Raw genomic sequence first — 16,335 nt, 5'->3', positions numbered from 1 at the left:
AGTTTTTTTACTTTCAATTTTATTAATCTCTCCTTTTATTTTTAGAATTTCAAGTTTCCTGTTTGTCTGGGGGGTTTTAATTTGTTCCTTTTCTAGTAATCTTAGTTGTAAGCCCAATTCGTTGGCCCTCTCTTTCTCTATTTTATGCAAGTAGGCCTGTAGAAATATAAAACTTCCCCTTATTACTGCTTTTGGCTATCCCACACATTTTGGTATGATGTCTCATTATTGTCATTTTCTTGAGTGAAGTTATTAATTATGTCTATGATTTGCTGTTTTATCCAATCATTCTTTAGTATAAGATTATTTAGTTTCCAATTATTTTTTGGTCTATCTTCCCCTGGCTTTTTGTTAAATGTAATTTTGATTGTATTGTGGTCTGAAAAGGATGCATTTACTATTTCTGCCTTACTGCATTTGATTTTGAGGTTTTTATGGCCTAGTATATGATCAATTTTTGTGTAGGTTACATGAACTGCTGAGAAGAAAGTATACTCCTTTCTGTCTCCATTTAGCTTTCGCCAAAGATCTATCATATCAAACTTTTCTAGTATTCTATTTACCTCTTTGACTTCTTTCTTATTTATTTTGTGGTTTGATTTATCTAATTCTGAGAGTGCAAGGTTGAGATCTCCCACTATTATAGTTTTGCTGTCTATTTCTTCTTGCAGCTCTCTTAATTTCTCTTTTAAGAATTTAGATGCTGCACCACTTGGTGCATATATGTTTAATATTGATACAGCTTCATTATTGATGCTATCCTTTAGCAGGATATAATGCCCTTCCTTATCTCTTTTAATTACATCAATTTTTGTTTTTGCTTGATCTGAGATGAGGATGGCTACTACCCCTGCTTTTTTGGCTTTGCCTGAAGCATAGTAGATTCTGCTCCACCCTTTTACTTTTAGTTTGAATGTATCACCCTGTTTCAGGTGTGTTTCCTGTAAACAACATATAGTAGGATTGTGACTTTTAATCCAGTCTGCTAACCGCTTCCTCTTTATGAGGCAGTTTGCCCCATTCACATTTATGGTTAAAATGACTAATTCTATATTGCTTGCCATCCTATTAACCCCTGCTTATGCTTTTCCTCTTTCCTTCCCTCTTACCCCCTACCCAGTATTAAACTTGTGAACACCACTTGCTTTTCACAGCCCTCCCTTTTTAGTATCCCTCCCCCACCTTAAAGTTCCTCCCCTTATTTTACCCCTTTTCCTCACAATTTCTGTATTCCCTTCCCCTTAGCTTACTCCTTCCCTTTCACTTTTCAATGAAGTGGAAGAAGTTTCACCATAAATCGACTATGTCTATTGATACACACTATGTTCATCTCCCTCCTTTCTTTCTCTCAGATATAATAGGTTACCTTTGCCTCTTCATGAGATGTAGTACCACCACTTTACACTTTTTTATGATATAATTTCCTTTCCACCTCTAGTTTCTAGGACAAATTATACATATGTTCTTTACATATTTTTATGGCAGAAGTATAGTTCTCAAGATTTCTTTTTACCTTTTTAGATATCTCTTGAGTTCTGTATTTGATGATCAAACATTTTATGTAGGTCTGATTTTTTCATCAAAAATAGATGGAATTCATTTATTTCGTTAAATGTCCATCTTCTTCCCTGGAAAATGATGCTCATTCTTGATGGGTAAGTTATTCTTGGCTGCATACCAAGTTCCTTAGCCTTTCGGAATATCATGTTCCAGGCCCTTCATTCTTTTAATGTGGATGCTGCTAGATCCTGGGTTATCCTTATTGTGGATCCTCCATATCTGAATTGCTTTTTTCTAGCAGCTTCCAATATCTTTTCCTTTGTCTGATGGTTCTTGAACTTGGCCACTCTATTTCTTGGCGTTTTGATTTTAGGGTCCCTTTCAGTAGGTGATCGATGAATTTTTTCAATGTCTACTTTACCCTCTGTTTCCAAAACGTCTTTGATAATTTCCTCGAAAATAGTGTCCAAGCTCTTTTTTTCCTCACATTTTTCAGGGAGTCTGATTATTCTCAAATTGTCTCTCCTGGATCTGTTTTCCAGGTCTGTTGTCTTTCTAATAAGGTACTTGACATTCTTTTCAATTGTTTCATTTTTCTGGTTTTGCTTGACTACCTCTTGGTTTCTCCTTGAGTCATTCATTTCTATTTGTTCGATTCTAATTTTCAATGATGTATTTTCTTCACTCACTTTTTAAAATATCTTTTTGTAATTGTCCAATTGTGCTTTTATTTTCTATGGAATTTTTTTCCATTTTATCCATTTTATTTTTTAGAGAGCTGATTTCTTTATCCAGCTTACTAATCCTGTTTTCCTTGGAGTTGTTTGCCTTTTCTAATTCACTAATTTTGTTTCTCAATGATTTGATTTCTTTATCCACTCTGGATGACTTCTCCAGGTTCTCTTTCCAAGCTTCCCTTTCCTTTTCCCATTTCTCTTCTAGCTCTCTTGTGAGAGCCTTTTTGATTTCCTCTATGAGGTTCTTTTGTATTGAGGAGCAGATCATATCCCCCTTAGGGGATTCCTCTGGGGACAGTCTGTTTTTAGTCTTCTCAGTATTTGAAGTCTGCTCTCTCTCCACACAGAAGCTGGCAATAGTTAGAGCCCTTTTGAATTTTTTGTTCATTTTTTCAAGAGCAGAATGGAAGAAAACAAACTGACAAGAGAAACAATTGGTCTGTTTTGTGGGGGATGGGGCTAGATGATGTTAATGGGCTTCCTCTACAGACTGGGGGTAGGGCAGCAGAGAGGCACTAACAGGACAGCGATGGCTGCGCTGCATCTGCGCTCTGAGGCTCTGAGTCACTCCAGGTGGGGGTTGGGGGTGGCCGGGTTCTGAGAGATGCTAGCTTTCCAGGGTTTTAATCCTCACCTCCGGTGTTTACACCCTCTCAGCTGCTCCTGGCTTGCTGCCAAGATGGAGTATCCACACTGGGGTAAAAGTCTTTTTGCAGAAATGGCAGAGATCGTACCCCTCCCCCTCTGGTCTGAGCTTTGTGAGCTGTCTGTCTCGCTCTGGCTTGCCTGCCCTCAGTCTGTGCCCAGTCTGTTCAACCTCCCCTGAGCAAACACAGACCTTCTCTGGCGAATTTCAAGGATGTCGTCTCTTGGTGATTATTTGTGGGTTTCTTTTCTGGTCAAGCATTAACTCTGAGGCTTGTCATGAAGTAAGTTCTGAGAGAAAACGTGGAGCTCAAGCAGCTGTCTTCCTCCACGCCGCCATCTTGGCCGGAAGTCCAAAAGGAACATTATTTAAGGCAATGAAAATCATCTCTGAAAGGTTCTCAGCTCAACAGTTTGAGACAGAATAGATATGGCAACTATTAAGAAGGTGAAACTCTATTTAGCCTTCTTCATCCCATCTCAAATTATTTTATAAATGGAAATGAAGGAATTAGGTATATTTCACTGCTGCTAGAAAATTAATTGGTTATTGTCAGGAAAAATTAAAAAGAAATTTTGTTAACTAAGTCATTTGGAGCTATTGCCATCATGTTAAACCTGAATCTGATAATTACTGCATGCAGCATAGCCCATCAAAACCACTGCACAACCTTTTAATTCTCAACTTGTCAGTTTTCTTAAAGTTTTAGGATAGATAAGGACATCAGCCCTGAGAAAAGAGCTTGTTTAAGAGATATAGTAACATATATAATAAGGAAATTATATACAAAAATTCTGTAAGTTCATTTAATGAGCACTCCTTTATACCAAGATGAGGATGAGTTTAACATATGAAACAAGTTAAACAATCTTTTATGTGTCTAAGTTTTGGTAAACTTTGGTAAAAGAAGAATTTATCTAGCCTTAAGTTGCAGTTAGTAGAATTTGATATTGGAGATGAAACCTCTTGGGACACCAACTGAAATGTTATTTCTAAGTTCTGAATTTGATCACTTGATCATTAAGACAGTAACCTACCTCTTGAGAGAACTGTCATTATCTACTCAGAGAAATGTGACCCTGAACAAATAGGAGTCTAATAGGATAAGAGTTGGGAGCTTTTCCTCAAAGTGAGATCATTCCGACTCAGTTTCCCAATTCTGTTTCTTTTTTTCATACCTGATCATTCTTGAGTCTGATAACATAATACTATTTCAAGTCTTATCTCCTTCACTGGGGGCTCAGCTAGCTTTCTTAGAGGCTTCTTTCTCTTTTTGGTTCCTGAGAGCTCTTGTCCAAGTGTCTCCAGTCAGCATGAAAGTTGAAGTTGGAAATGAATCTGACTCTGCCTCCAAGAGTGTGGGATTGTGGGTTTCTGCCTTGTGAATCTCCTGAAGTCAGTCCTAGTTCTGAATCTCCCAGAGGTCCATGAGCAGGCTTTTCCTTTAGACTTGTGAATTTCCTGGACTTGGGAATCCACTGAATCCTGGTTCTGAATCTCCTGGAGCTTCCCTGAATTTCTCCCCCTGACTCATCTTGACTCCCAGAGGGTGGTCTTTTATATGCTCTCTAAAGGTGTGAGTCTAATGTGTGGACCAATCATCAAATTCCTTTAAAGGTGTAAACTCCTTTAAAGGTTTCAACTCCTTTAAAGGTATGAACCAAGGACATTACCTTGTCTCAAGTTCTGTCTGGCCCATAACATCTGTAAGAATCTAAACACTCACCTATTTCCTTAACTAGATTTTAAACTTATTCCAATCCCCATAAGAAACTTCTTTTATCAATCTAGGTTTTCTGGTCTGTAAATTCCTTTACAGGGAACTCTTGTGCCACCCGAAGGAAGTTCCCCAAAACTCCCTACCCTTGCGCTGAATACTGAAGGGTTGCAGGGGAGCCAAACCCCCCCATTTGATTCCCTGAACCCCTAGCCTGCCACTAGACCTTATTTAACTCCCTGACCACCAGAAACCCTAATTTCATACCAAACCCCAAATCTAAACCTCATCATCCATGTTTTCCTTTTATGATAAATTCCTATGATAGGAGCAAATGGTCAACACAAATTCAAATATATAATATCTTGTTGTTTTCAATATGAAAATATGTAGTTAATATTTCTTAAATAATTTGATAAATGAGAATTTGGCCTAGTCATCCATTTGTTATAGATACATATAAATATTTGGTGAAGGGGAAGCTAGGTGGCGCAGTGGATAGAGCACCGGCCTTGAATTCAGGAGGACCTGAGTTCAAATCTGGTCTCAAACACTTAACATTTCCTAGCTGTGTGACTCTGGGCAAGTCACTTAACCCCAGCCTCAGGGGGGAAAAAATGTTTGGTGAAATAAATTTTTTATACGTTTCCAAAATAATGTAAGAACAATTAGCATAATTGTCCATAGAATGAACTGTTATTTTATTGTTCATTTGAAACTAAAACTGAAACAATTTTAAGATAGGTATATACTGTATGTCCTGTGATACAAATATATTTCATTACCTGACCATTGCTGCTCTATATACATTGGTCTTTGTACATCTCATTGAGTCCTTGTGGACTTGTCTTTTTCTCTCAGATCATCCTAACCTGTATTTGTTAGAATTCTTTTGCAATCTCAATTTTGGTCAGTTGCAGCTGCATTGACCAGCTTCAAGATTTGAAATCAACTTTTGGACACTTCAGCTGAGACCCCTGCCCAACTCAGCTGCCCCCAGGGCTTGCTCTTGGCTAACTTAGCAGAGGCTGCCTGTAGTGCCTTATCCTTCATTTTGGTTAAATCTCCACCTAGGGAGATGAGGGCCTTCCTTAACATCCTGTTATGGTCTGGACAACTTCTGGAGTTTGGGTCACTTTTGCTGCTTAAAATGAATGTTTAGACATTTATTTTTTCTTTTAGGGGAGATTCTCAGGGAGCCAAGTATCTCATGTTCTATTGTGTCTAATATCTAGCAATATTGGAAATCAGAGTGAAATGGTTCCACGTGGAACACATACAAAACAGTTCTCTCCTGTGTGGATAGTGTGATGTTGAGTAGGACTATTTTTCTGAAAGCCTTTTCTCAATGAATACATTTATGCCATTTCTCTGAAGCGTGGATTGTCTCATATACAGTCAGATAGGAACTCTGTGAAATTATTTCACGTTTATTATTATCATAATACTTGTCCTTAGTGAGCATTCTCTGATGTCTACCATCTTGGATTTGTAATTCAATACCTTTCCACATTAATTTCATTTATAAGGTTTCTCTCCAGGGAGGATTCTCTGATGTGCAGCTAGAAAGGACCTTAGTGTGAAATCCTTTCCTCGCTGACTACATTCAAAATGTTGCTCTCCAGTGTAGGTTCTTTGATGTTCAACAAAATTCCACTTATGTGCAAAAGCCCTTCCACACTGAATACTTTCAAAAATTTTCTTTCCAATGTGAGTTCTCTGAAATCTAGCAAGACAGGCACTGTCCACACTGATAACATTTAAAAGGTTTCTCTCCCCTGTTGATTTTCTGATTTCTGCTAAGATCTTCCTTGCATGAATGCTTTTCCATATTGATTACATTTATAAGGCTTTTCTCCTGTGTGAATTCTCTGATGTACAACAAGATTTGCACTCTTTATGAAAGCTTTTCTATATTGATTACATTTAAAAGGTTTCTCTCCAATGTGGATATTCTGATGTCTGCTAAGATCTCCTTTGCATGCACATTGATTACATTGATAACATTTTTCTCCAGTATGGATTTCCCAGTGCAAAGCAAGACTGTCTCTCTTTCTGAAAGCCTTTCCACATTGAATATATTTATAAGGATTTTCTCCTGTGTGGATTCTTTGATGTTCTGCAAGCTTATAATTATATCTGAAAGCTTTTCCACAATGATTACATTTATAAGGTTTCTCTCCAGTGTGGATTCTCTGATGCTTACTGAAAGTGGAAGTAGATGCAAAAGTCTTTCCACAGTGATTACATTCAAAAGGTTTCTTACCAGTGTAGAAGATCTCAGGTACAGCTAGAAAGAATCGTTGTGTGAAGATCTTCCCACCTAAATTATATTTATAAAACTCTCCAGGATGAATCTTCTGAATCTATGAAGTCTAACTTCCAATTATAGGCCTTCCCACACTCCCCAAATGAAAATTTTTTTTCATTCTAGGGTCAATTCTAGCTTGGTAAAGAAAAGTTGAATGATGGTGATGAGTAGTAAATGATGAGTAAACTGGGGTCTAAACAAAGATAGATCAGTTCCTTTCTCTCTCTCCTTCCTTCCCCAAAGTAACCAATGGCGGGTTCGGCAGCAAAGGAATTTGCTACTTAATGCTGTATGGAAACATAGTCTGTATTGATTATAATGGAAACACCGGAGAGCCGGTGGGCAAAATGGCTGCATGGTACAAGGCCCATTTTGCAAAGAGAAGATTTTTGGGTTCTCTCTTTTTATGCAGTGATGTAAATAAGATAAGGATTCTCTTGTTATCTTTTGGGGACAGACAGAAGTCTCTTCCCAAAAAGGAATTTCCTGATGCCATTTGGTCTATCTGAGTAGATTAGAATGGGGGCTGTAAAACCCTGGCCACCTCAGATAGCCCAAACTAGTTTGACCACATCAAAGTCCAAGTCCCAAAGGAAGTTGGAGATCAAACAAAGAATATCAAAGGGGCTACTGCCCTCAACAATGGGATGACATTTCTTCACATTCATTATACTCATCAGGTTCCTTTCTTCTCTGAACTGCCTGCTGAGTAATGAGCTTAATCATCTGACTCAAGGCCTCTCCATCTTGACTACCCACACAAAGCATTTCCCCATTATTGCTTTTCTGATGTCTGGTGAGGTCTTAACTCTTGCTGAAGGCCATTTCCTATTGATTATCTGTATTCATTAGTATTTCAGCAGGCTTCACCTAGGAATGAAAAAGTTCTACCAGCTCAGGAAAATATTTCTGATATTCACTATCCAGAAGCCAGTTATTCGCTGAATTCATTTTCTTATAGTAATTTAGGAAAGAAGATTGCCTGAATCTCTTTCTAATTTCATCCAATTCACAGTCAGACTTCCAGTTATCTACTTCAATGTTAGAGGCATGGATTTCCTTCAAAATCAAGGCACAGGGACCATCCTTCATGAATCTTTGCATGTCACATTCTTCCACAAAAAGTCCCAGCTGTCTACTCATCTCATTTCTTTCAAATGTGGGTCACATATCTGAAGAAAATGAATAATCACACACAAAGGCACAAAAAGGGATACACAGTTAATTAAACCCAAAAGTAATGATGACTTAAGATTTCTGGGTAGCTCATGCCCTTCCCCTTACCAACCTCAATAAAACAAAACAGAGATATATTCTTGCAACAAAAACGGGAATTTAATAGACTTTTTCTGTATAAAAAGACAGCTGTAGTATGTGAAAGTGACCTAGGAGATGGACACTGCAGAGTACTGGTCCTTCAACAGAAGGGGCAGCCATAGGCCAAGATAACAGCCAGAATAAATATGAATAGATTAAAGTGATTCTCCATGGGAGAACAGTTTGTTTCTAATTTGGAGGCAACAGGGTTTGCAACATTTCAGATGAAAAGGACTGGACAGCTTTCAGAGATTTGTTGGATAAGTACCCTAGTTACTCATCTGGGACAGAACACTTGGAAATATCCAAAGCGGTCTGAAGCAAATGGTAGGGAAATTCAGATGATATGAAACAAAATCTCAGAACTCTACAAGACCTGCAAATAAGTTGCTTCAATCATTGAAGAAGCCAGCATTTAACTCTACCAAAAGCTAAATGCAAACAAAACTTGGGAGAGATTCAGAATTCTGGGCTCAGGAAGAGGCCACATAAAATTCAGGTTGGTGCTGACTGCTTTAACAATGCCTGAAAGCTATTTATGGGCCAAACACCTAATAGGGTGAAGCTGAACTACTCAGTGCTGATGGAGCCCCATTGATCAGTGATACCAATAAGGTCCTGGAGAGATGGGTTGAACTTCTGTAGCATTCTCAGGAGACTATGCGTATTATCACCTCACATTTATCATATCACCTCAGATGACAGGAAAAGATAATGAAGAATGTTGGAAGGGATGAGGGGAAAGTGGGATGCTAATATGCTATTACTGGAGTTGTGACCAGATCCACCCATCCTGGAGAGTAATATGGCATTAGATCCAAAGGGATATAAAACTCTGCATATCCTGTGATTCAGCAGTAATCCACTGGGTCTGAATATTAAATAAATCATAATTTAGGGAAAAGGACCCACAAGTGCAAAAATAGATGTAGAAACTCTTTTTGTGTAGTAAAGAATAGGAAAATAAATAGATGCCCATCAATTGAGGAATGGCTAAAGAAACAGAAATGGTCTCAAGAAAACAACTCCTCTCAAAATAGATTTGATAAGATTGAAAAAGAAAAAAGAACTCCTTGAAAATCAGTACTGGTGAAATGGAAAAGAGAACAACTCCCTAAAAAATAGAATGGTTGAATTGGGGGAAAAAATCCAATGAACAGAACAATCATTTAACAGATCAATTCACCAAATTCAAAAAGGAGATACAAAAGCTAAGTGAAGGAAGAAATTCATTAAAAAGTAGAACTGAACGAATGGAAGTGAATGACTCAATGAAACATCAAGAATCAGTCAAACAAAAATTGTTTTTCCTGACAATGAACAATGATCATTTGAGTCATCTATGGCTCCAGCTGTTGAAATGGATGTAAATGATTCAATTTTTAAAAGTTACAAGGCAAGAACAAAGTAAATGGAGAGTTGGAGCACCCAGAGGATCTAAAACCTAAGGCTGAGATGCACCAGAATATGCATCGATTCTGTCCTGCTTCGGCTTTTTTTGACCTGACAGCTAAAACCAAGAAAAGACAGGAAATGGTCCTTTTCCAGGGATAGCAGATTCTGGACATTCTCCAGCATGACCTCCTTGTAAAACTCCTTCTGAGAAGGATTTAAGAGCCCCCACTCCTCCTCAGTGAAATCCACCATCACATCCTTGAAGGTCACCAACTCCTAATGCATCAAAAGGCACAAGATTTTGAACTGAGGCTCCAGAATTAATCTGGTCCAATCCTGACCAACCCAGAGAAGGAAATGAAGCAAAGATGGGATTTGTCTAAAAAACAAAAGAATCCCATGACTTTTATGTCACAGCCAATACTTTGCAACTAGGCATTAAGGGCCCAATGGGATACTGAGAAAAGCCTTTTCTGTCTGAAGTAAAACTCACTTTGGAATGCTAAAAGGTTTCCTTGTACAATGCTTGTCATGATGAAAGGAGGGAAAATGTCTGTGACACATCAGTGAGGTAAGAGAATGTGTGTAAGAGAGAGAAGAGGAGGGGAAATTCCTCTCCATTAGAAGTGTGATAAGTGACATGTTAAGGAAATTCCATGAAGAGTTTGGGAGGAGTTGACAAGGATTTTATATTCTGAGTCAACAGAACCTGAAAATGGATCACTGAGAAAAGAAGAAACCAAAATAATAATAATAATTGTTAAATTTTCTGAAAGTATTAAATATTCTCATATAGATGAAATGAAGAGAAGTAGCCTAGAGATATATTGCTCCCAATATGTCCACGATGGAGTAGTATAAGATTATTTACAGCAAACTGAAGCAGCATTCTGTACTCTTTTTTTTTTTTTTTGGCTGCTACTTTGTCTATTTATTTTTTTATTCTTTTTTAGTATAGCTTTTTATTTACAAGATATATGCATGGGTAATTTTTCAGCATTAACAGTTGCAAAACTTTTTGTTCCAATTTTTCTCCTCCTTCTCCCCACCACCTCCCCCAGATGGCAGGTTGATGAATACATGTTAAATTCGGTAAAGTATATGTTAAATACAATTTATGTATACATGTCCAAACAGTTGTTTTGCTGTACAAAACGAATCGGATTTTGAAATAGTGTACAACTTTAGCCTGTGAAGGAAATAAAAAAACGCAGGCAGACAAAATAAAGGGATTTCCCTAAATTCTTTCACTGGATGTAGCTGGTTCAATTCATTACTTTTCCATTAGAACTGATTTGGTTCATCTCATTGTTGGAGAGGGCCTCGGTCCAGCAGACTTGATCCTCATACAGTATTGTTGTTGAAGTATACAACGATCTCCTGGTGCTGCTCATTTCACTCAGCATCAGTTCATGTAAGTCTCTCTAGGCCTTTCTGAAATCATTCTGTTGGTCATTTCTTACAGAGCAATAATATTCCATAATATTTATATACCACAATTTATTCAGCCATTCTCCAATTGGTGGACATCCACTCAGTTTCCAGTTTCGGGCCACTACAAAAAGGGCTGTCACAAACATTTTGGCACATACAGGTCCCTTTCCTTTCTTTACTATTTCCTTGGCATATAAGCCCAGGAGTAGCACTGCTGGATCAAAGGGTATGCACATTTTGATAACTTTTTGGGCATAATTCCAGATTGCTCTCCAGAATGGTTAGATTCTTTCACAACTCCACCAAAAATGTATCAGTGTCCCAGCTTTCCCACATCCCCTCCAACAGTCATCATTATCTCTCCCTGTCATTCTAGTCAATCTGACAGGGGTGTAGTGGTATCTCAGAGTTGTCTTAATTTGCATTTCTCTGATTAATAGTGACTTGGAGCATCTTCTCATATGGCTAGAAAGTTTCAATTTCTTCGTCTGAGAATTGTCTGTTCATATCCTTTGTCTATCAATCGGAGAATGGCTTGATTTCTTATAAGTTAGAGGCAATTCTCTATATATTTTGGAAATTAGGCCTTTATCAGAACCTTTAATTGTAAAAATGTTTTTCCAATTTATTGCTTTCCTTCTAATTCTGTCCACATTTGTTTTATTTGTACAAAAGCTTTTTAACTTAATATAATTGAAATTTTCTATTTTGTGATCAATAAAGATCTCTAGTACTTCTTTGGTCACAAATTCCTTCCTCCTCCACAGATCTGAGAGGCAAACTGTCCTAGGTTCTTCTAATTTGTTTATAATATCATTCTTTATGCCTAGGTCATGAGCCCATTTTGATCTTATCTTGGTGTATGGTGTTAAATATGGATCACAGCATTCTCTACTCTCACACTGAAAGGCTGAGATGACCCGGGGCAGGATGGGTCATGGTCAAAAGCATCTGCTGTCTTTATTTGAGGATTGCCTTCACCTGTTTGTGGAATGGATTTCAATACTGAATTATTGCACAAGAAAAGCAACTCTGTGGGGAAAGGAGAATTTCCTTCTTGACTTGAGGCCTTCTCCTAGGCCGGAGACCCCGACCCGGAACCCGGTGATGGCGGAGCATGTGCCTGAGCCTGGAACTAAATACAAATGCTTTTGGGTCATTTCCACCCCAACCGTTCACTGCCATCTCCAGCTCAGGTGCCAAGAACACCAAAGCTCAGGATCCGTCAGCATGCCTCTGGCTTTTTGTAGTAACATCAGTAAGGGATCCCCACTCTCCAGGACTTTTTCCTGCTGGGGGGAGGGGTGGGCAGGGAGAGGCTGCAGAGTGGGGCCTTAGGGCTCAGACTGACACCCGTCATCCAGTGCTGGAGCACCGCGGGGATCACCTGGTTCTTGTCACCGGAGCTGGAGGGCACAGGGAACCATTGGGGTGGAAATGACCCCAAAGGAGAGTACACAGATACACACAAATGAGCACAGCTGCCTGCACACACACGCGCGCACGCACCCCTTCATGCACTTCTGTATCTGCTGGGCTTCCTGCTAAAGCTCAGTGCTCAGCTGAGAATTCACCTTCTTTAGGGCTTTTCCAGGACACTCAGGGATTCTAAGGCAGGGATGGCTTTTCTCACCCTGGAACAGTCAAGCCAAAGGCCAGTGCTGGGGGAAGGGCCGCCCGGTGTCACCATCGTGGGGGGCAGCTGGGGCCTGAAGCTTTTCTACAGGAACCCCAGAGTGTGATGGGCGCCCCGGGGGTTTCCTGAGTGGGGGCGCCGTGGGGAGGACTCAAGGCCTGTGGGGATTCCCTGTACTGAGATTTTTTGTTCTGTTTATTTCTTTTCAAAGCCCATGCAGTTCCTCAGGTCTTTCAGGTACTTTCCTGGAGAGATCCCATGAGAGGAGGAGCCTCAAATGCTAGTGGGTTAGGAAAAGAATTGAGGATCCCTCCAGAACGACTGTGATCTAAAGGCTGTCACTGGATGGCAGAAATTAGATATGGATCCACACTTAACACCATATACCAAGATAAGATCAAAATGGGTCCATGATTGAGGCATAAAGAATGAGATCATAAATAGATTAGAGGAACAGAGGATAGTCTACCTCTCAGACCTGTGGAGGAGGAAGGAATTTATGTCCAGAGGAGAACTGGAGATCATTATTGATCACAAAATAGAAGATTTTGATTACATCAAACTAAAAAGTTTCTGCACAAACAAAACTAATGCAAACAAGATTAGAAGGGAAGTAACAAATTGGGAAAATATTTTTACAGTTAAAAGTTCTGATAAAGGCCTCATTTCCAAAATATACAGAGAATTGACTCTAATTTATAAGAAATCAAACCATTCTCCAATTGATAAATGGTCAAAGGATATGAACAGACAATTCTCAGAGGAAGAAATTGAAATTATATCCACTCACATGAAAGAGTGTTCCAAATCACTACTGATCAGAGAAATGCAAATTAACACAACTCTGAGATACCCCTACACCCCTGTCAGATTGGCTAAGATGACAGGAACAAACAATGACAAATGTTGGAGGGGATGTGGGAAAACTGGGACACTGATGCATTGTTAGTGGAATTGTGAAAGAATCCAGCCATTCTGGAGAACAATCTGGAATTATGCCCAAAAAGTTATCAAACTGTGCATACCCTTTGACCCAGCATTGCTGTTATTGGGCTTATATCCCAAAGAAATACTAAAGAGGGGAAAGGGACCTGTATGTGCCAAAATGCTTGTGGCAGCTCTTTTTGTTGTAGCTAGAAACTGGAAGGTGAATGGATGCCCATCAATTGGAGAATGGGGTAAATTATGGTATATGAAGGTTATGGAATATGCTCTGTAAGAAATGACCAGCAGGAGGAATACAGAGAGGCTTGGAGAGACTTACATCAACTGATGCTGAGTGAAATGAGCAGAACCAGAAGATCGCTGTACACTTCAACAACAATACTGTATGAGGACGTATTCTGATGGAAGTGGAAATCTTCAACATAAAGAAGATCCAACTCACTTCCAGCTGATCAATGATGGACAGAAACAACTACACCCAGAGAAGGAACACTGGGAAGTGAATGTAAACTGTTAGCACTACTGTCTATCTACCCAGGTTACTTATACCTTCGGAATCTAATACTTAATGTGCAACAAGAAAATTGGATTTACACACATATATTGTATCTAGGTTATACTGTAACACATGTAAAATGTATGGGATTGCCTGTCATCTAGGGGAGGGAACTGAGGGAGGGAGGGGAAAATCTGGAAAAATGAATACAAGGGATAATGTTATAAAAAAATTACTCATACATATATACTGTCAAAAAAAATTTAATAATTATAAAATTAAAAAAAAAAAAAAAAGGGCTGTCACTGGGCTTGAGAAAACTCACATTGAAATGGACAGGACTGCGGTTATAAAGGAAATTTACTACTTTATGACATGGACCACTAAAGGTAGCAAGATTATTTGACAACCATGATTAAAGCTCCATGCGTTATAATTTCCTCTAAACCAGCCTCCCAAAGGAAAAGAGTTAAGGATTAAGGATTACCAGATGGGAGTCACCAAGTGGCTCAAAAAAACCCTGAGAAATGACAATCTAAACAGACAAAACCGCTGCAGAAAGCAGGTGTCTGAAATTCGTTTTCTTGAAGTCTTTTTAATGTGCTCACTGTTATTTGAACTGGTCTTAAATCAGGGAACAGGGAGCTCTCCTTCATTCCCCCAAGTACTGTCACCAATCCCATAATATTCCAGAGAAGATTCTAAACTTTTTCTGTCCATCCTTGTTAGGGGCAGGAGACAGTTTAGGCTTAAATAATTACACAAATGAGGGCAGAAAATACAAAGAGAACATTTTTTATTCTTTAGATATCACATCATTTCCATGTACAACAATACCTGTACCTCCTCTATCCCATCCCCCCTCCCACATCTGGACTGATGTTAACTAGCTGCTTTTTATCAAGCAGGACAGGCTTCCTAGAGGGAAGGAACTCTGTCACACTGCATAGTACAATATCTGGAATGATTACTTTTATTTTCAAACTATGTGTATAGATAATTTCATGCATTCACCCTTACAAAATCTTGTGTTCTATTTTCCTACCTCAGCAAGTAATCCAATATGTGTCAAATGAGAAATTTTTCTATACATATTTCCACAATTATTTGGCTGCACAAGAAAAATCAGATTAAAACGGGAAAAAGATGAGAGAAAGGAAACAAAATACAAGCAAACAAGAAGAGTGGTGAAAACATGATGTTGTTATTCACGTTCACTTTCCACAAGCTTCTCTCTGGGGGCAGATGGCTCTCTGGAACACAAGACCACTGCAACTGGCCTGAATCATCTCACTGTGGAAGAGAGCCACGGCCATCAGAAAGATTATTTCTAAAACATACAATTATACAATTATAAATCCTCAAACTACATTGGAGAAATTTCTCCAAAAACCTGGCCCATCTGATCTCTTGTGGGGTGATCTCAGCCAGTCAGAGCCAGGCAGAGTTTGGCTCCTGCAAGGATGTCACCTTCAAACAAGGGCACTGGGTGGGTCCCATTAACCCCAGAGTTGATGACAACCCCAGGGGCACAGCCAGAGGCAGGTCAGCAGCCAGGCTGGATGACAGGGAATGTGGCAGGGGGCTGAAGTTCTCAAACGTGATCTGTATTATACTTTTTTCCCTTTGGGGTCGGGGGCTTCTGTGAACAGCATTATAGAAAGCATGGCCCCAGATCTCCACACCCCTCCAGTTGGTGACTATTCCATGTTCACTGGGGTATTTCAGGGTCAGAACTCCTCCCTGGCTCTCAACCTAATCCCCCACTGAGTCTTCTTCCTGTCCCTCAACCAGCATCATACCCAGATGTCCAGAGTGCCCAAAATGGAAGCAAGAACATGCCAAGGGGCACTGCCTCCTGCATGTTTCCGACTCTGCCAGTAGAATAGTTTTCTTTGTGCTGCCATTAAGTATTTGGTAGTCAGCTTGGCCTTGGGCCCCTGCCTTTGCTGAAAGCCTTTCCTCATTGAATTTTTTATAAGGTTTCTCTCCAGTATGGATTGTCTCATATATAGCCAGATGGGTACTCTTTGTGAAAGCATTTCACATTTATTATTATCTTCATGCTTCTCCTTACTGAGGATTCTCTGATGTTTACCAATCTTGGATTTGTTGCTCACTGCCTTTCCACAGTAATTTCCTTTATAAGGTTTCTCTCCAGGGAGGATTCTCTGATGTGCAGCTGGAAAGGACCTTAGTGT

At 39.3% G+C, this 16,335-nt stretch overlaps 1 protein-coding gene across 1 annotated transcript; it reads right to left on the bottom strand.

Moving 5' to 3' along the window:
- Positions 1 to 4,727: 4,727 nt before the first annotated feature.
- On the bottom strand, positions 4,728 to 15,998 carry LOC141562636 (uncharacterized). The gene is given in 5 exon segments (XM_074302639.1): positions 4,728 to 6,417; positions 6,419 to 6,966; positions 9,732 to 9,899; positions 12,331 to 12,463; positions 15,937 to 15,998. Coding segments are annotated over 5 exon segments (1,002 nt in total). The 3' UTR covers positions 4,728 to 6,326.
- Positions 15,999 to 16,335: the final 337 nt, after the last annotated feature.

Source organism: Sminthopsis crassicaudata, chromosome 3, assembly GCF_048593235.1.
Source record: "Sminthopsis crassicaudata isolate SCR6 chromosome 3, ASM4859323v1, whole genome shotgun sequence".
Taxonomy (NCBI): domain Eukaryota; kingdom Metazoa; phylum Chordata; class Mammalia; order Dasyuromorphia; family Dasyuridae; genus Sminthopsis; species Sminthopsis crassicaudata.
This window is presented reverse-complemented; position numbering and strand designations above follow the sequence as displayed.